Below are 20,620 nucleotides of genomic sequence, written 5' to 3'. Positions count from 1 at the left end.
CCCCACTATCCCACCTCATACCTATGTAACAACTGCAACAGCCGCCGTTCAGTACCACCGGCAGATCTTGCAGGGTCTCGCGGATACCCGCAGGGCGGCAAAGCAATGCATTCACCTGCCAGATCGATGGAATCCTCGATTCTCGATTCATTGAGGGGGGGGGGGGGGGGTGGACGGACGGATGAACCTCCTTTCCAAGCCCTCCCCCCAGCCTTAGGATCTCTCCGCACCGCAGATAAGGAAATAAAGAAAGAAAAAAATCATTCGCCATTCCTGTCATGGGCTGGTGGCCGGCTGGAGGAATGTGAGAAATGGGAGGTTGGGCAGGGTGCTTCTAGAGTTCGAACTTCGTCCTTGAGAAGGAAGGGGAGGGATAGTGAGTGTTCGATACCCACTATCTAGGTATGGAGGTCCATCTCATTCCAGGACGTGGGTGGAGTCAACAGGGCTTCCGCAGCGCCCTCGAACGGGTGGTGGTACTTAGTACGGTTGCGACTTGCTACCATCACGGTTGTATGTACTCGGTACATATTTCGCGCAGGACGTCTCCATTCCGGACGTCGGTTCGATCCGGGGGTTGTATGTACTTGGTACATATTTCCCGCAAGACGTCTTCCATTCCGGACGTCCGTTCGATCCGATGGAATTGTGACCGGCAGGACAGGACAGGACAGGACCCACAGAGCGCCCGGTAAATGGCGTTAGCGGCGAGTCTGCAGGTCCCGGAGTATCGCACAGGGTCCCCCATAGCTATGCTGCGTTGATCCTGCTGGAAACGGAAAAACCTGAGCATCGTGATTTAGACGCGGATGGGATGAACTTCTCAGCAAGAGGTGGCGAACGCGAACGCAAGCGCATCGAATCGCATCGCATCACCTCGCATCGCACCGCATCGGATCGCATTGCATTGACGGATATAGGTAGGTATCGTGCCTTCATTTCCAGTTGGGCGGAAGCATTGTCAGTCCTATGAAATGCGAGCATGGATAACCCAGCGACTTGCCGCGTTTTTGACACCTGCAATATACGGGAATTAAATAAACTACGGAAGCCGTACTTGCTCGAAGTATGCGGTATCAGCCTTTGCGCATTTCCCAAGGCAATTCGGCCGTGTGAGGAATCGAGCGCTCTGCTGTCCTTTCGCAGCGTCGACGAACGACGAACGGACGGAGGATGAATGACGAACGACACCACGCTTCTGCTCAGCCGTGCCGCGCGCCGCATTGACGGCCGACGATGATCCAGCCATGATTCGCACGCGTCTCGTGCGTGGCCACCAACAAGCGTATGTATCAGACAATGCAGCAGCAGCAGCTCGCGGAACCGCCATAGACGGCACACTGGGAGGTTGTCGTCGATAATCGGTGGTTGGTCGAGAGCACCAGCCGTCCCTGACACAGGGCCAGGGATGCCTGTTGCAAAAGCGGCCATAAAATTCCCAAACGGTAGCTGTCACTATGGATGCCACGTACGAAGCCGAGATTGCAGCTCCCGTTTGTCCCCCGCGGGCTGAGGCTGGTTCGTCCAATGGCTGGGACGACTGGTGTACATAGGGGGCACCAGTTACTCTAATTTGTGGTCGTGGTTGCGGTTCTGGTTGTGGTGGTTGGTGGTGGTGGTGGTGGAGGTGGTGGTCTGATCCCGTCCGCGTTTGCCTTGCTACCCGGTTGCGGTAAATACTATACTTTCCCTCTGCTGAGAGGCAGGAAAAGACCGTTCCTGTCAGAATCTCGTTCGAGCCAAATTCAATGTCCGCGGCCGTACTTAACCGAAGGTGTTTGTCCGAATTCCTCATCCTCCCGGACGCCGTCCGTTCTCTATATCTTCCGACTGGCTCTGCGACCTCTCATCCTCTACCACACGAAATAAACCGCCCCCCTCCTCAACCCAACCCAAACGGTGATGTCTAGATAACGAACGGCGTCGACAAGCATAGTGAGCATGCGGTTCCGTCCATTCACATCGCAACGGCTAACATCTCACACCAGCTTAGGTTCCGGGAAGCTCCCAATTATAGTGTGCGCCGTCCGACTGCCCACTATGGAAACACGCGCGTACGCGCAATCGTCGGGGTGTTGCGGAGAAAAGGACGAAGCAAACCGGCGCAGTGGAGAGTGTGCGAAGGATGTCAGCTGCAACATCATACCACGACGACATGATACACAGAAGGGAATACCCGACGAAAACGTCGCCGCCAATAGCCGCGAGCCATTTTACCAAATCGTACGCGAGGCTACCATTTACCGACATTGAAGGATCGACAGAGATGACAGACATGACAGCCGTGACGGACGGACATGACAGCGGAGGCAGCTGGGGGGAAGAGAACCCCGTCTCCGGGCGTTGGCTCACCGGCAAATCACCCTATCCACATGTCAGAGTTCAGCAGAAAGTGCCGGAAATTCGGGAAGGCCTACCCACCTACATACCAACTTACTTGGTTTGACAGCTGGACATATGCCACGTGTGACGCCGCAGACACGCAGACTCTCTGATCATGATTACGACGTCGACCCGGCGGGGCTTTGGGTCGCTGGCTATCCCATGGCCTGATGCCGGCCGATCGTGCTCAGTCGCGGAGCTGCTGGGGCGGGGCGTTTGCCTTTGCGAGTTGGAGGAAAGACGATCGTTTGACTGGCCCCGGGACGGATGCAGTTGCGGTGCTGCTACTATACTCCAGATGCGCTGCCTATCAGGTTCGCAGTCCTGCTTCCAGCGCCATGGCATCTCTAGAGTACCAGGAAAGCCCTGTTCCGACTCTCCATGAGTCCATATTCGGTGGCCCTCTACCGGAGCACCTGCTATGTACGCACTTCATGGGCCTACCGGTTTCGGAATGGTCATCGCATTCGAAGGGCTTGCGCAAGTGCAATCGATCCCCAACACCGGTAACCCGACAAAGATGATCGACGGACCATTCGAGCAGCAGAATGCATGTGTCATGGGCACACCAGGGACACGGCGGGGCCCAACATTTTGGTGGTGACCGGCAAATCGGCAGATTCGGAGGCAGGGCTTCAGTCGGTATGGTCGAGGTGGCATCAACGATATCGACTACATATCTCGTGCTGAGGGTGTAGATTTCATATCGATGATGATGATGCGGTGGCAGTAGAGAGTTAGGACAGCGCTGTTTGTGGGGGGTAGGAGCCGAAGTGCTGATGCTGTCTATTTTTTTTCTTTCTTTTTTTTTCCTTTTCGTTCTTTACTTTCACCGCCGTCATGCAGGTTGCGTAGCTCTCTGGTTAGGCCGGAGTCTGCCGCCTGTCAAATTCTGGCTGGGACGTCGCCGGATTGGACGGAAGCTATGCACACCCATCCAGCGAGTTCCTATGGTGACAGCTCGCCAGGAGTGGCTTTTTCTCTCCACACTACTAGCGAGCAGCGCAGCGCAGGGCCCGGCGCCGGGCCTACGCTGGGTATCGGGGGGTGGGAGGGGAAGGGGTGAGGAATGCGCTCATCTGCGACTTTAATCGGAGGTAAAGAAGTGTCGCGGCGAAATGCCCCACAGCGGATACCACTCTTAGTGGGCCACACGCAGCAGCAGGAGCCGGTCTCTTTTATGTTCCAGTCGGGAGCGTCCTTTTTTACCTTTTCTTTTCTTTTGTTTCTTTTCGGACTCCGCCGCTAGCCGCAAAGAGTGACGGAAGCTACGGTAGCTGTGAATCGGCCGCGTGCTGTCTGTTCAGCGGTGGCGGCGGTCGCTCAGATGACAGACGCCAGCTGTCAAACGTTTTGTCACGACGGGCTGCGTCGGATGAGCTAAGTCCATGAGCACTCATTTACTTATGTACAGTCGGAAGAGCTACACAAGTTCCTGTTTGACTTATGTAGATACTCTAGATAGACTCTAGAGTATTCTGCAGAGACACTTTTCGGCGGCTGCAAGCGGCGCCTTGCCGCATCCAGTCGAGGGATCCGCGGCCGAAGTGGTCGCAAGTCAGCAGCGATCTCGGTAAGTGCGATCCACCCCTCCGCCGAGCATTCGCAGAGCATTAACTCGGCTCCACGGCGATTGATCAGCTTCTCCGCTTGGGCTCCCGGACATTGCCAGCCCCGATAGGCCGCCCGCCAAACTCCCAAGCGCTCTTGGGGCGAATACGCTCCTTGTATCTGCGCCTCAATCATCCAGTATGTCTCGGCTGTGTCTGGTTGAGGCAGTTCCGCCCACCCCCCGCTCAGTCGGCGTCGAACGCGCGCGCGGAATTTGGACTTCGATCTTCGATCGGGTACACTGCCGGCAGCAGTCAACCACCGTCCTCATCGGATACTCTTCAGCCCCCTCGTCGTTCATCCCCTACCTATCGCTCTAGCCACGACGACTGTCTCAGTACTTCATGCATTTCCTGCCTCGCTGACAGGCCCGTCGGAATGGCTAGTGACGGGCACGCTATATTGGTGCACGAGTGGTGGTATGAAAGCTGCACTTCACTTTATCGTCAGAGACATGAACACAGGAGCGGCAGCAGCAGTGCCAGTAGCAGCACAGCACCACCGTACAGCACAGCACAGCACAGCACAGCACCGGCGTCTGTGGGGCATAACCTCCACGTTTCGAACGGGGGGCCGCTGCTGCTGCTGATGCTGCTCGAAGCCTGCCTGCCAGTACGACCAACCGCCAGCTACTTGCTTGAGCTTCACCGGATAGCATATGGGCCTGCATGGGGGGGAGGGGGAGGAGGGGGGGCGCATGGGCAACTTTGGTGGCATGGTCTGGGCCCCGCCTTTACGACTCCATCCCTCCTCCTCCGCCCGCCCTACGGGTGTCAACTGCAGAACGGCTTTTGGCAGCTTTCTGAGACCCTAGAACCGTCATATTTCGGCTCCGTGCAATCATGATTTATTTTCGATTTTGTGTGTTTTTCCGCCCCATTCCTGCCTGACCTTCCGAATGCGCCCATGTGTGTGCGACTCCCCTCACGGAGGAATGCACTCGAGATTCCGTCCGACAGACAACATCCTCGCGACCGGAAGAGTTACGGGGGAAGGCGAAGGGAAGGGAAGGGAAGGGAAACGGCGAGAGCGGAAGTACCTAAGGTGGCGATACTCTACACCTATCGTGTTCGCTACCCAACTGCACAACAGCCTGCACCTAAACTCCTTGCGGAACGATGCAGGCAAGGCAGCGCAGCAGGACAGACCCTCCCATCTGACTAACGGACGGAAGTTCCAGGTTTACTGCTGCTGGCCCGAGCAAGGATATCTGCCACGAAGAGGAAAAGAATTTGACGTTGCGCCCCCAATTATTCCTCAGGGCCTGTTGTACGTCGCCGTGAGCTCCCGGTTATCCATGAAATGTGCCAGGCAACACCGGGCGTCAGCCAATCGACGTCCGATCCGTATCCAACAAAAAAATGGGAAGGGAATCGTTGGTCGTTCGTGCGGGAAGCAGGGCGAAGAAGATGATGAAAGACCAAATTCCACAAAATCGATCCGGCCTGGGACAGGCGGACAGCTGTATCCCACTTGTTCTTCAGTTTCGCTTGCTCCCGCCAACTGGTGGGGGGAAGGGCGGGGGTTGCAAACATCCACTCGTCACCGGCGTTCCTCCAAACCCCCCCCTTCCCCCCTTCGTTCGACGGTTCAGCCAGCCAGAAAAACCAGCAAAGCTATGTATCTCTTTTGCTCAGCCTCAACCAAGGATGAGTGGTGGTGGAGTTTCCAATGCTTCCCGACACAACTTGATGTGGATGGGCATTATCACGCAAATATGGGGCGACAATCACGATTTCAACCGGTTTACTCTGTTGTCTCGGATTAGAACTCGGGATACACTAATCTACTTGTCGCTGCCGTTGCTGTTGGCGGTTGGACAGCAGCAGGTGCTATTGAACCTGCTGGTACTGCTTGCCGACAGGACGACACGGAGAGTTCTGGTTCATGGGAATTTGCCGACAGGTACGCTATGTTGGGTAGACCCGCCTTATTAGCTACCACATACTTGCTTGTCGCTACTCACAGCTGCATCATCATCACTCTGTCCAGAAGAAAGAAAAGGAAAAAAAACAGAGAACCATGGTGGTGCTCAGCTGCATCAGGAACATCCGGATCTTCGGAGTACACCACCACCCGGCAGCAGCTCCACGCAGTCGCATGAGGGACCAACACGAAGATCCTCCACACCCACTCACTCACTCCCGGTGGGTACACGACGGAACGACGAAGCAAGCAAGAGCCCGGTAGTACCCTCAGCTCGCAGCCACCAATGAGACACCGAAAGAATATCATACATCCCCCAAGTAACTTTGCGCACCGAGACATCGTTCATTCATGGAAGTCAACCTACTCGACTCCACCAGCAAGCCACCTGGATTTGGCAGGACCTAACTAAGGATGACCCAGGTACCCACTCACTCAATCACAACTCTCGGCCTGGGTCCAGACCTGCGTGCGGACATATGATCGCATTGCTTTTTTTTATTTTCTTTTCTTTTTTTCTTTCTTCTTCTCGTCGATGCCCGGTCGCACCTAGGGTCCCACGAAAGTAGTAACTGTAACCAGCTCAGCTACTCAGCCACTGCAATCCAGATGCCAGGCAGCCACCATGGTTCGCATGTTGCAGAAACCTGAAAGTTGAGATTCGTGATGCTCCCTTTGGACTGAAAGCGTAGTCGACCCTAACCAGCGGACGAGTTAAGTTGAGTTTATGCGCCATAAGCGTGCAGATTGATGGACGCTGGTGGATGATTGTGGATGGTGAATGGTGGATGGTGGATGGTGGTGGTGGTGGGCAATCAAAAGCACCTACCTATACCCTACATGCTCCTCCTTGAGATTTTCGTGTAAGGGCCAACGCAGCGGCCCCGTCAGTTTGGTGCAGCCAACGATTTCGCTTCATCCGTCAACATGCTACTATAATATAGATTGCCGAGCAAACAAGTCGTCGTATTCATCCTCAGCAGAAATCTCCCGACGAGCAGCGGAGAGCAACGAAGAGCAGCGAAAGAGAGAGAGAGAAAGAGAGAAGGAAGTGTGGCCGCCATCCATTCACGACCAGGCTCGTTAAACCGAGCGAACGCCACATGCTGTACAGTCGACGCTCGATATGGCTTGACGTACCGCACCCCGGCCAGCCGACCAATAAGTGGCTAGAATTATTGATTTCCTTCTCGCTGTCCTCATCTCCCGCCGAGAGCCCGTCTAGACCTCCGCCGAAAATGGTGTACTCCACACTCGGGGAGTCGGGGGGGGGGGGCATGTCGTGTTTTTTTTCATGGCATGAATTTATAGTAGGTAGGAGGCAGGTACTTGGTTTGACTTTCGTACATAACAACCTACGGCACGTCACATGTGGCCTACGCGCTACCATAACTACCATACATCTCCACGGCCACTACTATGTAGGTATCATACCCAAGTTGAGTATTTGCCTAGGTAGAAGTACTTGAGTCTTGAGTACTTTGTTCTCCACACAAACTCCGGGTCACAGCCGACCACCAAGCCGAGCAGCCCAGTACGTACCAGTATCGGCCAAGCATGCCCCATCATGCCCCATAATGCCCCATCATGCCCCATGCCCCATGTCCCCGCCGCCGACACCCTCCCGCCCCTCCCCCCATGCCTCGGTCCCAGAGCAGGGCGGGCGTCTCATCTGGTTTGACCGAAAAAAAAGTCCGTAGCTGGTCCGTAGCTGTCATCGGGTGTTTCTTTGCAAATTTTTTGATTTTCCTGCAGACGCCATCATCCTATCCTATCTACCCTGCCTGCCTGCCTGTCAAAAGTTCAAACGAAACGAAACGGAAAGGAAGGCAAGGGAAGGGATGGGGAGGGATGGGGAGGGAAAGGACGAACGATGATCAGCACTGCACTGCAGGAGCAGTAGAGGTCCTACATTCATTACTACTGCCGGGCAGTACCTACATAACATTGCATACAAGTGGAGTACATAATATTGCATAGGTACAATGCATACATGTAATGTAGAGTAGATGTAGTCTGTATAGTAGAGTGAACGCAACACGCAATTAGAACCCGAGGGCCGGAGAAGCTCCGTGGGACGGTGGCAGCCGGTGCGGTTGCTTCCGGCTCCTCGTCGAGCGCTTCTTTCTCCGTGTATACGGCCGGCTGAAGTTGTTATACACGAACGAACGGCCGAATCGCGTTTAGATGTTTCCCGTAATAGCAGGTTGGCAACCTCCGTCATCACGGGGTTGTAGTAGTGGTGGTAGTGTTAGCAGTAGTGGTAGTACTAGTTATAGTAGTAGTTTGTTTACTGCTCATATGTACAGCTTGGAGCTCTAGGGCTACGGAGTAGTTGTAGGAGTAATAGTAGCAGCGGTAATAGTAGCAGCGGTAATAGTAGCAGCAGTAATTGTAGCAGCGGTAAAAGTAGTAGCAGCAATAGTAGCAGCGGTAATAGTAGCAGCGGTAATAGTAGCAGCAGCAACAGTAGTAGTAATAGTAGTAGTAATAGTAATAGCAGCAGTAGCACTAGTAGTAGCACTAGTAGCAGTAATAGCAGTACCTAGTAGTAGTAATAACAGCAGTAATACATAGTAGCAGCAGTAATAGCAGCAGCAGTAGTAGTAGCGCTGTCGTCGTCGTGTCGATGAAACGCTCGCGAATCAGACAGCCGCAGGCCGCAGCAGTAAGTACTCCGCCCCGCCCCTGCTTCCCTTCCCTTCCCTTCCCGCCGAACTGAAGCTGAAGCCATCGAAGCCGCCGAGCTATCCGTCCGCCCTTCCGTCTGTCCGTACGAGATACGTCCGCACGTACGCGCGTGCGTGTGCCCCTCCGTGATCTGGTACCGTATCATATCATCCGTCAGTCAGTGTCACTGAGTGGCAGTGGCAGTGGCAGCTGACAAGCCTGACAGCCACCGCTAACTAGATACTACACAAACTAAGTTTCGGTGACGCCCCCGCCAGTGGATACCGTACCAGGTTGCACTGGTTGCGCAATATAAACGCTCTGCTCTAGACTCAGATACGGCGAATATTGCAGTTGTGGATGGTGGATGGTGGACCGTGGTTGGCCCCTTGGAACATGCTGAAGGAATTTGGCTGACCTGCCTGCCTGCCGCCGGTGGAGCGGGGCGGTATAGGTGGGGTTGTGGGTAGGTCTCTATATAATGAGGTCTTTATGTAAATTGATAGGTAAAGGCATAGATGTATAGGCCGGTAAGTAGGAAAGTAGGTCTCTATGTACATCCATAGGTGCGTAGACATATAGGTTTCTACTATCTAGGTCTCTAGGTCTCTATGTAAGTACATAGGCAAGTAAATCCGAACGCCTCACCGCCTCACATATAGCACATAGTACTACTACATATAGTACTCATGTATGTACGGATGATCTCCGGCCAGTGCCCAGTGCCCAGTGCCCAGTGTCCAGTGCCCAGTGCAGTGCCCAGTCTCGCGCACCCCAACTGTCCGAATGGTAACCTGTGTGTATGTGAACCTGTAAGTGAACCTGTATAGAAACCTGTTGATATAGGAACCCGCCCCGTAGGCTGTGTAGAAACCTGTAATCAACCCCTTTCACGCCCGGCACATCGGCCAAATCACACCTACCTACATATCATAGTGATAGAAACCTAGAATGATCTCGGAATAATCTCGGAACGATCATCACGGAAAGATCTGAAGCCGAGGAGGATTCCTCGTATCCACTTATTTCTTTCTTTCTTTTCGAATTCCGATTTCCCGTACGCACATACGTACCTATGTACATACATAGACGTCTACTGTACTATAGCATAGGAAGTATGCTATAGTATCGTATAGAACAGTGGAGTATCTATATCCCAAGTGCCTAGTACTATGCAGCATAGTCCCATAGTATAGTAAATGTAGCAGAGTACTATACATAAGGTATCCAGATCTACATACCACGAGCTGCTGGAACCTGGTCGCGGTCAAACTTCAAACTCGTTACTCCAGGACTCCAGGACTCCAGGACTCCAGGACTCCAGGGGTGGTTGGTGCGTTATAAATAGAAATCAAAAGGAAGAGCAATTTGTAAGAACGAAAGAAACCCCTACAGGCTACCCTACGGCGAACGCTACACTAGAGTGGAGGGGAGGGGCGGTGGGAAACGCCATCGCATTGCATCGGTGCTATGTGAAACGAACGAATGCAGATGGACAACCTTGAGAACACCAAGAAGTCCAAGAACTTGAAGACGAAGCAGACAAAGTCGAAGTCGAAGTTAAACAAGCAGCAGCAGAAGCAAGAGCAGAAGCAAAAGCAGAAGAAGACTGGATACGACACACATATACATTACATACGACTATACATTACGACTGGGAAGGGGGTGAGGGGAGGGGTTAGATAGACCTCCACGAACCGCGAACGACAGCCGAGACTCGAGGGTCGGTGATCGATCCGCGCGCGCCGCGCAGACCGGTGAGGGATGCAGCCTAGGGCGAACGAAACGAGCGAACGCACGAACGAACGGGGGTAATATATGTACCGATTGATCGTCGTCGTGAGCTGTGATGCTCGGCCCGTTCCTGGAAAGGTTGAGACGGGGGTCTACGAAGGGAAAGGATCTCAAGGGGAGGAGGGGCAAGGGCGGGTGGAGATGGTTGATGGATCATGGGTTATGTACTCTACATACCTGTGGAGATTTGGAAATCAACCAGGTACATACCTTGATGCTCCTCTACCTGGAATATAGAGTACCTCGAAGTCTATGTACGAGTACATAGTCTCGGCATAGGGGGTGGGGCGGATGCCATGATCCTTCATGCTAGAAGTTCCGCAGCGAGAGTCGAGACACGGTCACGGCGGATGTCATGCAATGGGGTTAGCTGCCAGTCAGTCGGTCAGCCAGTCAGTTCAATGTCTTTCCTTTTCCTTTTGCTTTTCTTTTTCTTTTTCCTTTCGATGGCTGACTGCTGACTGCTGACTGCTAGTCAACTGCTAACGACTCCCTTGAGTGGCACAAGAGACACACGACTGTGCAGTGTGGGGACATGTTTGCGGTGGGTGGAAGCGCCCAGCCGAGCAGCGTTAGGTTTGGTGTCGCGGGCTGGTTCGGTCATCAGTGGACTCTACTTGGAGCAGAGTACCGGTACATCAGTAGCAAATAGAGCCGAGCGGCGGATATGCTTTTCGAGGAGGAGGAAGAGGAGGAGAAAGAGGAGGAGGGAGTAGTGACCGGCACGCCCACCACGACCACTGAGTGGGCGGGAAGGTCACGCATAGTAGGTGAGTGATTGAGTGCGTGAGTTTGTCCGTCCCGCTTAGCACGGTACCGTCCCCACCGCTCGCAGGTGCTGGCCTGCTGGCTTGGCTGGCAAGCTGTTCTCTCGGTAACAGGATGATCCTTGACGCGCCATCATCATCATCATATCCTTATTTCCGTGGGTCCCTCCCACGATCCCTTGTCGTGCAATTGTCTCGGTTCGCTAGCCAACCCCGTTCTGGGGGATGATTCTGTAAGCGGGTAGGGAGGAGAGGTGAGAGTGGAGAGGCGTGGAGAGAGAGACGTGGAGAAGAGAGCAGGAGAGAAGAGAGGGCAGGAAAAGAAGAAGAGGAGACGGAGAAGAAGAAGGCAGCACTGTATTTCCAGCGGTGCTGTTCTCGGTGAGTGAGTGAGTAGGGCACCTGCTGCTGCTGCTGAGGATGTCGATGATAGTCTGCAGTGCAGCGGGCGAAAGGGATCGAGTGGAACGGGAGGGGGGTGAGTATGCATGTAGGAATCGTAGTGGCGTCGGAAGGGGTGCCAGCCATGATCCCTCATCCCCAAGTTCCAACAAGGGAGATCCGGAAGTGAAGACCTAGGTAAGTGCATTTCCTGCCCACTTTCCTTGCGGATCAGTACATGCGGAATAGTTAGTGTGCTTCAATCTAGTACCTACGTCCAGAGTGGGTAAGAAGGAGCATGTCTGCATACGTCCAGAGTAGGCAAGAAGAAGAAGAAGCATCTAGGTGTGCATACATACGAACCCACCTACCTACATCCAGAAATGACTTCTCAGATACCCGCCGCTGCGAATCTCCACCCCGCCCCACCCAGCGTTTTCTCAACATCTAGATAGGGTACTCGAACCATGTGTGTGCGTGTCCTAGCCGCTTCGGGACACGAGGAGGGGGCTGCCGGTTATTTGCGCCGACTTGGGGAGGGAGGAGAGCAGCGCTGGATGACACGGATGTCGGCGGCTCCTGAGGGTCAGGACTGGAGAGCACAGGACAGGACAGGAAGACAGCTGGGAGAAGAGGGAAGAGGGTGTGCGACATGACTATCCGGTCCCGAATTTCGATACTCTACGGTACTCTGGGTCTCCTTCGACGCTCTGCGTGCTCGCTCGCTGCTTACCAGCTTACCTGCTTGCTTGACTGCTTGACTGCTTGACTGCTTGACTGCTTGCTTGTGCACTCAAGTGTCAACGCACGGTTGCAGTAGCTCAGGTATGTGTGCCATGCAAGTAGGAAGGACGACGACGAGGAGGAGAGGAGCATCGAATTGTCTGGCCAGAGCCAGAGCGATCCAAAATTCCAAATGTCCAATGTCCATCCGAAAGTATACTAAGTAAAAAAAGAATCCGGGGCGACAAATCGTCGAATCGTATCGTGCGAGCAACCCGCAAGCGCATAAGGAAACTCTCCATGTGGGCGTGTGCGTGGGGCGCGCTAGACCATGTAGAGTACAACCAACTAGCGGTCCCTACTCTAGTTCTTATCGATCCCCACTACGCTAATCGTCTCGACTCTCGAGCTGTCGTTGTCGTCGGCCCCTTCCAACGATCGAGGCACGTCGCAGTGTCGCACGCACGCGTAGGCGTCGTGACCGAGCTTCCATGCACGTTGATGATTGCACACCCACCCACCGTCTGAGATAGATGTTTATTTTTTTGGGGGTTTTTTTTGGCGCTTGCTGCTTAATGGGCCAGAAGAGGAATCCGATTTTGAGAGGGATGGATGGTGGGTGGTGGATGATGGATGATGGATGATGGATGGATGTCTGAATATCTGGGTACGTACCTATCTGGATGTCTGGATGTCTGAAAGTCTGGATGGATGATCGATGGATGTCTAGAGTAGCTGATGTCCGCCACGCCCCCCAGGCTAGCCCAGACTAGCTCCGACAGGTTACATACAGACAACCCGGGGTGGGCGCGCCTTGGTTAGCCCTTGTGTTACGGCGACTGATCAATCATTGAAAATCGGATCCCATAGGCGCAGATCCCAGCTGCGGCGGAGACGACGACGTGGTGTGGTGGTGATGATGCCGGCTGGCGGTGGTGGTGGTGATGATGCTGGCGTTGATGGCGGTGACGGCGGGAAACCGGCCATGGACCACCCGAGCGCGTTGACAGCCGATATGCCACTTACTCTACGCATTCTGTGCGTGTACAGAGTTATGCGTGTATGCGTGTATGCGTGTGCGTGTGTGTGTGTGTCTCTGTGTGAGGTGGGAGGTGGGTGGGTAGTTTCAACTGACGACCTGATGCCGACTGACTGGTCGGCAGGCAGGCTGGCTATACTAGTACTTGACGAGTGCTACTCTGCCGGCGAAGCGCAGTTCTCCCTTCCCTTCCCTTTCTTTTTTTCTCTTTCTTTCCGTCCGCTTCTTTCCCCCTGGATTCGGGCGTCACTGGCGATGCTACTGCTGCTGCTGGGCTGGCGATGCTGATGAAGATGAAGAAGGTGAGAGTTTTCTTGGCTCTGCATTTTTTTCCGTCACTTCGACGGTGATCATGTACGGTAGAGTACTGTGGGAAAGGAAAGGGTATGCTACGCATCTCGTCAGCCGATCCGAATCCCAGGTTGCTCTTTGGAGGGGGGGGGGGGGGGGGGGGGGGTGGTGAGCTTGACGGGAAACGCAACTGACCAGTGGTAGCGCCGGACCGGCTTCGAGTGTGACAGGAGAAAACACCCGCCGTGCTAGAGTATCTATATAGCGAGGTCCCAGGCCCGGCTGCTATGTACCTCCCCCACTAGTTGAGCCACACCCCTACGATGGCTGGTCTTTCCTTCTCTTCCGGGATGCGATGGTTGGGGGGTGGAGGCGGTTTGGTCGCTGAAGACAGACCTAAAGACAAGGGGTGAAGATTTTCGAACTCTGTGAGACATTTGCGTTGGTGGCGGTGGAGGTGGTGGTGGTGGTCAGAGGCAAAGCGTGGACGAGAACGACCGAGATGATCCTTGGTGCCTGCCTGCCTGCGTGTTGGATGTCAGCTTGCTATGGCTAACTGACAGACGGCGAGCAGCAGCAGCCAAGTTGCTCTAGCTCAGCAGCAGGAGGAATATACGCCATCCTTACACTGCCAGTAGAAACCAGCAGGACGAATATACGCATCCTTACACCACTCGCCAGTAGAGTAGAGAGCATCAGCACGAGGAATATGCGCCATCCTCACACTGCCAGTAGAAAGTAGTTACACGCCGACGTGAGACAAGAGAGACGTGCGGACGGATGATGGTGGACGGACGGACGATTAAATATTCCTTGAAGGTTCCACTCGGGTCAGATCAGTGCTAAGATCGTCATCCGGCGCTCCCACGTCAAGGTAGGCGCAGGCAGTGAGAGAGACAGACAGCGGATACGCATACCTACCATCCCATCCACATGGAGGAAGAGGCAGTGCTGCCAATGCAGAGCACACGCACCCGGGACGGTGTCAGATGGGAGTAAAATATATGCGTGGATTGAAAGGATAGGACCGGCCAAGAAGAGGAGAAGAGGAAGGAGTAGGAGAGGAAGGAGTAGGAGAGGAAGGAGTAGGAGAGGAAGGAGTAGGAGAGGAAGGAGTAGGAGAGGAAGGAGTAGGAGAGGAAGGAGTAGGAGAGGAAGGTGAAGGAGAAGCCGGACCGAAGTGCGGACCGAGAATGACTGACGGGCGAACCGAGAGTGACCGACGGACTACCTAACCGAGAACGACTGACTGACTAACGGACTAACTGACCGAGAACGGCTGACTGACACCTATCGTGCAATCGATCCAAGACATCGTCGGCAGCAGCAGCATCAGCAGCAGCAGCGGAACAACAGCAGCAGCGGAACAGCATCACCAACGCCTTTTGGTTTCCCATCCGCTTCGCTTTTTTCCTTCCTTTCGTTCCCCACTCGATAACCATCCAAACCGACCGAGTCGCTTCCTCACTTCGCAGCTGGGGGCGGGTCCACGACTCTCCACGTAGGTACGCTGGCTAGCTCGTTCTCCCGTACCACCGTGTTCGGACCGGAATAGGTGACTCTTCTCCAGCTTTTCTTCTTCCGCTCTGCCTGCTCGCAGCTCTGCACGACATACGTCTGTCCGCATCGTGTTGCTCCGATAGCGGACATTTCCCATCGATCCAGTCAGACCGTGTGGCCGGCTACCCACCCGTCGTGATACAGACGCCACAGAAAGAATGAAAAAAAAGAAGAAAAAAAGGCTACACACTGCTGATATGGAGCAGGTAGACGCTCGGACTTCCGGTCCACTCACATACATGGCAGGAGAATATGGTACGGTACTAGAGCAACTAGTGGTGGGACCCAGCGAGCGGACGAACAGCCACAGCCACAGCTCGTCGGCGTCGGCGTCTTCGTCTTCGTCGTCCTGCTTCCGTCATTAGCCTACCGGCGACGAACGAAGAACGAGCGAACGAACGATCACGGCTATTATTCCGCCATCCCTTCGAGATTCGCCCTCATCTCCCTCCTGCATTCGAGCTCACAGCGGACTCACAAGCTCACGCCCCACGCCCACACTCCCGCTCCCGCTCACGCTCACACGCAACTCACAGTCACAAGCACGATCACGACTACGATCGCACTCCGACAACGACGACATCTGCCACTGCTGCCCGCGCCATCATACCTGCTCCGCTCGGATAGGGTACCCGTGTTCTGTCTCGCGCCGGTTCGTGCTTGGTCGTGTCTCTGCGCTGCTTGGCTGGTGCCGTGGACTAACTGACCAACTAGTCGATCGGTCGTCTGGATCCGCCTGTCGTGTTGTTGTTGTTGGTGGAGGTGGTGGTGGAGTAGGGTGGGCCGTGACCTTCCGTCCGTCTGGTGGCGGTACATACACCAATCTGCATCCGCCTGCTGCCTTCGACGTGTGGGAGCCACCATTTTTATTTATTTTTCCGCGAGAGAAGGTGATTGCCGGTAGGGACTCACAACTGACCTGCATCGTTCTGCCCTCGACGCCGCCACCGCTGACCTGCTTCCCGCCCTCGCACAGTCACCGCTGACCCGCTTTCCGCCCTGTCGCCCTCACCACTGACCTGCGTTCCGCCGTCACCGCTGACCTGCGTTCCGCTCTCCGCCCTCACCACTGACCCGCTTTCTGCCCTCATGCCCTTACGGCGCCCTCACATCAGCCCTGCTCTCTTCGCACGCAGACCAACTCCGGGTCCCAGTCTCCCGCCGCCCCCCCTCCCTTCCACCCTCCACCCTCCCCCGCAGGTACCACGAATCAAATTAGAGCCACAAATCGGTGACGTCTGTCGGTCCGCCCGTCTGTCGGTCCATCTGTCTGTCTGGCTGTCTGTCACTCATTTCCCCGGTCCGCTGAGAGCTACATAGTACCCTTACTGCTCCTAACGCAGCTCAGATCCAGAGCTAAGCACGTAAGTGAGCACCTGCACCCGCGCCAGTTTTACCCGTGCACTGTAACCTACCTGCCTGCCCTCTTGCCTACCTGCTCACCTACCTTCTTACCTACTCACTGACTTACCCACTCTAGAGTACATACCTGCCTGGTTCCTACCTCTCACTTGCACCCTCACACTCGCACACACTGTCGCTCGCTCGCAATCGTGCATCCCGTCCAGCTCTCCTGCTGCTCCCGTATATCATCCATCACTCCCCCACCTCCAGTGCGATCCTTCCCGCCTGCCCTCCAGATCCTACCCCACCCCCGGCGCTCACACCACTACACTACACACTCCCACCCACCCCTCACCCCTCCACCTCCCCCACCCTCCACCGACCTCCGATATCCGTCCCGCCGAAATCGATTTCTCCGTTGGTCGTCCAGCTTTCGACAAGCTCCTCCCCACCCCTCCACCCCCCAGCCTCCACCTCGACACGCTTGTTCGTTTTAGCGAAACTCTTCTCTCCTCCCACATCAAAGGATCCCATCCCGGGCTCCGCATCCCGCTTAATAAATTTCTCGGGTCTTATTGCTTTGTTCTCAAAGTGGTTATATAATATTCGTCGGTATGTGCCTCTCACGCTCAAACGCGCGTTTCTCCTTCTCCTCTTGTCGATCTTCTTATGCCCATCATCCCCACCCCACCCCCGGGACCATGATTACGCCCCGCTTCGTGAACCATGCCTTATGGGGCTTTCACCGTTACTACTCGGATCCCACCCCCCACCCCCCATCCCCATCCATCGTGTTCGTCGGTAGTGCTTCTGGTCGTACCCAACTGCTGCACCCCCCCAATTCCTCCCCAAACCCCAATCGGACAATGCCTGCTCGGTGTTTCACCCCCCCTTTGCGTTTCGTTCCCTTGTGCGTGTCCACCCTCTACCCCATCATCTACGCATGCAATCCAATGTACCGATTCCCAGGATTACTACTTCCACTGTCTTTCTTTCGGAGCTTTGGAATGGTGTGTCCTTTTGGACTTTCTTTTGCTCGTCTCGCCCCCACCCCACCCTCCTGCCCACAACCCCATACCCCCGCCCCGTCACGTTGTTCAGGGGCCCCGTATGACTTCACACCTTTGTTCTCCCATCCTTGACAAGGAAAAATGCTGTGTATCAGGAACGTGGTGGTAGTGTGGTGGTGCCGTTGCTAGTCGTACTGCTGGCGCTGGTGTTGGTGGCATCGGGCTAACCCCCAGACTTAGACAACGCAGTAGAGGCGTCACAGTACATAAAGTCATCGAGATTTCCCACCTTCTGGAAGCCTAGACACAGGTTCTAGGGCCATATCCAAATACATACATACACCTATTCTACCGGCTGGCAGGTTGTTCCAAATGTACACGGCTGGAATATCTTCTTGGAACATTGAGAGCCGAAAATCTTTCGAGCCGACAATGACCATGTCTTCCACACCCTCTTCCGGTCACCCAAACTCACTGCCACCTCTCCATCAGGTAGCCTATACACCTCTGAACCTTCTCAATGACCCGTATGCTTACTTCGATGTTGGCGACGACAAGGCAATACCGGAATTCCATTCCCACAATCCACACGAGCGGAGGTCCTCGAGTGTGCCGCGGAAACTGGCGGAGCGCGGATCTCCATCTTTCAGGCAGCCACCTCACAGGGCTTCCCCCACTTCGTCGAGTACCATCTCTGATGCCGGAAGTATGGCCACATTTCCTTCCTACTTTGGATCATCGGACGTTCCGACGCCGAGAAGCTTTTACCCAGACCTCTTTCTGACCGGGAACCCCACAGTATCAGCGCACGATCACATGGATGGAGCCTACGATGCCCAGACTTACATGTTCCCCGGACATTTGGATTCGAGGCGGATCGTCTCATCGCCACACGCAGGCGACTCGAGGCCGAGTCCGTACCTGCCCCCGGTATCATCGTTGACGTCGTCGAGAGGCTCGTCGTTTGAGATGGATCACTCGGACAGGCCGGCATCGGGAATCGCAGCTCCATTGCCTCTGTACAGTTCGCACCACCAGTCAGGCCACAGCGCGTATGCACCACAGTACGAGCACGAGGCGATGAGGAGTCAGCAAACCACACCGGATTACCACAGATACTCATCCAGCTCGGCCATCTCTCCGAGCCCGTACCAATCATCGTCGCCCGTCACGCAATATTCGCAGCCATACTACTCTCACACCGCGCCGTACGCACAACAGCCAAGACCGCACGCCGGGTACCCTGCTCGTCAGCCCGGTGCGCCGGACGCCAGATCACCATTTTCCTCGCAGGGACACCCGGGGGAATTGAGCATGGATCATTTTGAGCAGGGCAGACCGGGAAAGAGGAGACGGGGGAATCTGCCCAAGCATGTGACGGATCTGCTGCGAAGTTGGTTGAACGACCATCTCCACCACCCATACCCTACAGAAGACGAGAAACAGATGTTGATGGCTCAGACTGGATTGACGATCCATCAGGTGAGTTCAAAGGAGTTGTTTTTGTTTATGAAGTACTGACAGAATCGTAGATTAGCAACTGGTTCATCAATGCTCGCCGGCGTAGAATACCCGCCATCACGAACTCCGATTCGAGATCCCCGGGTTCTCGAAGAACTAGCTCGACGCAATAGACGACTTTATGGAAAAGTCACGGTGCTTTGCTTTCTCGGTCCAGGTGTACATCAGCTCGCATACATATAGACGCCATCGGATACTCCCGCCATTTTTTTGTTTATTTACCGGATTTTCTACTCTAGTTATCGTTTCCTTTACGGCTTCATTCACGGATTTTGCATTTGTAGCCTGGCTCGGGTGATTCAGCCAGCGATGATTGTCGACGGGGGTAGGGGAGGGGGGAGGGGCGGTGGTGTTATGCTATGTTTAACGTGTATAAGAGAGCTCTTACGTTATGGTCTTTTTTTTGTGTTCCATTTCTTTGGCTGGGGTTGTTCCACTTCGTTCGTCTGCTCTTTCTATTTCTTTGTATTTCAATTTGCTCTCGTCTTGATTTGTTTTTTTAACTGGCGCATATATTCCCGGCTGTCTTACAAGGGGCGTAGCGATGTATTTTTTCTTCTTCTTCATTCCTGCTGTGTTTTTCGGCTCTGCTTTTCTTTTCTTTTTTTTTTGGCATTTTCATTTCTACTCTATACACTATACATAAGAGATGGAGAACTTATATTGCATTACTGGGTGATGGATTCTGATGATTTTCGCAAAAAAAAGCTTTGACCTGGCTTTTGTCCCCCGGGCGCCCCTGTGCGTGAATTGGATCTGCCGTGTGCCCGTGCCCGTGCCCAAACGGAAAATCATCCTGCAGGAATTACATACGGTACTATATACTATGTACATACGGTACTATATAACTGTATGCCTGATCCTACACCATCCCTTCCTTCCAGCACGTCGCCCATAAATAATACATACATGGGAATCTTTACACGTCGCGTCCCCGGTCAGGGGTGGCACCGCCACGCATTCACGCATTCGTTGCGCGTCTCATCCTATCCCTATTCCTCGTGTTCGTGGGTCCGTCTACCAAGATTATCTTGTCCGTCCGCCCAGCCAGGCGGCGGTACTTCCCAATTGACACCGGCTGGAACGGAAGATCTATGTATGCGACGGTTTCGGCGTTCGAATCTCCTCGGCGGGGGGAGGGCGGGAGGGAGGGAGGGAGTGTGGTAGCCGGCCGATCAGTTCGGCAATCTAGAGTAGGCTGCCTAAGCCAAATCTCGAATCTACAATCTCGAATTTGGAATCTCGAATCTCACTTGAATCTGATCTCGAATCTTGAATCTCCCCTATGTACCTGTGTACATACGGCATACATACGGCATACATACGGAATACATACGGTAGGTAGAGTAAAGGAGTGGTGCGTCGTCGGCGCGTCGGTGGTCGGTGGTAGGTGGTCGGGGGTGAGGCTGGGGGGCTAGTAATAATAATAGTAACCAACTCACGCGGTCACTCATGTACATACGGTATCCACAGAGGTGCCCGCAGAGGTACTTGCAAAGGTACTTGCAGATGGGAGATTTGCGGAGGGGAGGGAGGGAAGAGGTGGTCTGGGCTGGGATGGGAGGGGGAAGGGGGTTGATCCGGAGCACGCAGGTGTACAT

General features: G+C 54.5%; 8 protein-coding genes across 8 annotated transcripts; 5 read left to right on the top strand and 3 right to left on the bottom strand.

The window, feature by feature from the left end:
* Window positions 1-515: 515 nt before the first annotated feature.
* Window positions 516-1,960, bottom strand: BZA05DRAFT_98079 (uncharacterized protein). The gene is made up of 2 exons (XM_051488859.1): window positions 1,058-1,960; window positions 516-933 (listed from the first exon to the last, which is right to left on the bottom strand). Exons 1-2 carry the CDS (start codon window positions 1,793-1,795, stop codon window positions 751-753), a joined length of 921 nt encoding a protein of 306 aa, XP_051343253.1. The 5' UTR covers window positions 1,796-1,960; the 3' UTR covers window positions 516-750.
* A 1,073-nt stretch (window positions 1,961-3,033) lies between these two features.
* BZA05DRAFT_98016 (uncharacterized protein) lies at window positions 3,034-3,629 on the top strand. The gene has a single exon (XM_051488858.1). It carries the CDS (start codon window positions 3,162-3,164, stop codon window positions 3,471-3,473), a length of 312 nt encoding a protein of 103 aa, XP_051343252.1. The 5' UTR covers window positions 3,034-3,161; the 3' UTR covers window positions 3,474-3,629.
* Window positions 3,630-4,688: 1,059 nt separating this feature from the next.
* On the top strand, window positions 4,689-5,858 carry BZA05DRAFT_98000 (uncharacterized protein). Its single transcript, XM_051488857.1, has one exon. The coding sequence runs from the start codon at window positions 4,892-4,894 to the stop codon at window positions 5,759-5,761; it is 870 nt and encodes a 289-aa protein (XP_051343251.1). The 5' UTR covers window positions 4,689-4,891; the 3' UTR covers window positions 5,762-5,858.
* Window positions 5,859-6,468, bottom strand: BZA05DRAFT_97999 (uncharacterized protein). Its single transcript, XM_051488856.1, has one exon. It carries the CDS (start codon window positions 6,259-6,261, stop codon window positions 5,956-5,958), a length of 306 nt encoding a protein of 101 aa, XP_051343250.1. The 5' UTR covers window positions 6,262-6,468; the 3' UTR covers window positions 5,859-5,955.
* A 6,554-nt stretch (window positions 6,469-13,022) lies between these two features.
* BZA05DRAFT_97879 (uncharacterized protein) lies at window positions 13,023-13,808 on the top strand. Its single transcript, XM_051488854.1, has 3 exons — window positions 13,023-13,366; window positions 13,418-13,595; window positions 13,789-13,808. Exons 1-2 carry the CDS (start codon window positions 13,171-13,173, stop codon window positions 13,579-13,581), a joined length of 360 nt encoding a protein of 119 aa, XP_051343249.1. The 5' UTR covers window positions 13,023-13,170; the 3' UTR covers window positions 13,582-13,595; window positions 13,789-13,808.
* An 866-nt stretch (window positions 13,809-14,674) lies between these two features.
* BZA05DRAFT_97913 (uncharacterized protein) lies at window positions 14,675-16,106 on the bottom strand. Its single transcript, XM_051488855.1, has 3 exons — window positions 16,064-16,106; window positions 15,623-15,985; window positions 14,675-15,493 (listed from the first exon to the last, which is right to left on the bottom strand). Exons 2-3 carry the CDS (start codon window positions 15,725-15,727, stop codon window positions 14,957-14,959), a joined length of 642 nt encoding a protein of 213 aa, XP_051343248.1. The 5' UTR covers window positions 15,728-15,985; window positions 16,064-16,106; the 3' UTR covers window positions 14,675-14,956.
* A 2,706-nt stretch (window positions 16,107-18,812) lies between these two features.
* On the top strand, window positions 18,813-19,132 carry BZA05DRAFT_331690 (homeobox KN domain-containing protein; the record flags this gene model as incomplete). Its single annotated transcript, XM_051480602.1, has 2 exons — window positions 18,813-18,980; window positions 19,031-19,132. 2 exons carry the CDS (start codon window positions 18,813-18,815, stop codon window positions 19,130-19,132), a joined length of 270 nt encoding a protein of 89 aa, XP_051343247.1.
* Window positions 19,133-19,351: 219 nt separating this feature from the next.
* BZA05DRAFT_383752 (uncharacterized protein) lies at window positions 19,352-19,751 on the top strand. The gene has a single exon (XM_051482253.1). The coding sequence runs from the start codon at window positions 19,374-19,376 to the stop codon at window positions 19,731-19,733; it is 360 nt and encodes a 119-aa protein (XP_051343246.1). The 5' UTR covers window positions 19,352-19,373; the 3' UTR covers window positions 19,734-19,751.
* Window positions 19,752-20,620: the final 869 nt, after the last annotated feature.

The sequence above is a fragment of the Tricharina praecox genome (assembly GCF_024521635.1).
Source record: "Tricharina praecox strain CBS 144465 chromosome Unknown BZA05scaffold_2, whole genome shotgun sequence".
Taxonomy (NCBI): Eukaryota; Fungi; Ascomycota; class Pezizomycetes; order Pezizales; family Pyronemataceae; genus Tricharina; species Tricharina praecox.
This window is presented reverse-complemented; position numbering and strand designations above follow the sequence as displayed.

Coding starts and splice junctions, on each gene's coding strand:
- BZA05DRAFT_98079 (XM_051488859.1), bottom strand. CDS start 1,795: ATGAGGAATTCGGACAAACACCTTCGGTTAAGTACGGCCGCGGACATT. Junction 934..1,057: donor ATACCGCATACTTCGAGCAA/GTACGGCTTCCG, acceptor CTGGAAATGAAG/GCACGATACCTACCTATATC.
- BZA05DRAFT_98016 (XM_051488858.1), top strand. CDS start 3,162: ATGCTGTCTATTTTTTTTCTTTCTTTTTTTTTCCTTTTCGTTCTTTAC.
- BZA05DRAFT_98000 (XM_051488857.1), top strand. CDS start 4,892: ATGCGCCCATGTGTGTGCGACTCCCCTCACGGAGGAATGCACTCGAGA.
- BZA05DRAFT_97999 (XM_051488856.1), bottom strand. CDS start 6,261: ATGTCTCGGTGCGCAAAGTTACTTGGGGGATGTATGATATTCTTTCGG.
- BZA05DRAFT_97879 (XM_051488854.1), top strand. CDS start 13,171: ATGATGCCGGCTGGCGGTGGTGGTGGTGATGATGCTGGCGTTGATGGC. Junction 13,367..13,417: donor GTCTCTGTGTGAGGTGGGAG/GTGGGTGGGTAG, acceptor ACTGGTCGGCAG/GCAGGCTGGCTATACTAGTA.
- BZA05DRAFT_97913 (XM_051488855.1), bottom strand. CDS start 15,727: ATGTCGTCGTTGTCGGAGTGCGATCGTAGTCGTGATCGTGCTTGTGAC. Junction 15,494..15,622: donor TGGGCGTGGGGCGTGAGCTT/GTGAGTCCGCTG, acceptor TGACGGAAGCAG/GACGACGAAGACGAAGACGC.
- BZA05DRAFT_383752 (XM_051482253.1), top strand. CDS start 19,374: ATGCTATGTTTAACGTGTATAAGAGAGCTCTTACGTTATGGTCTTTTT.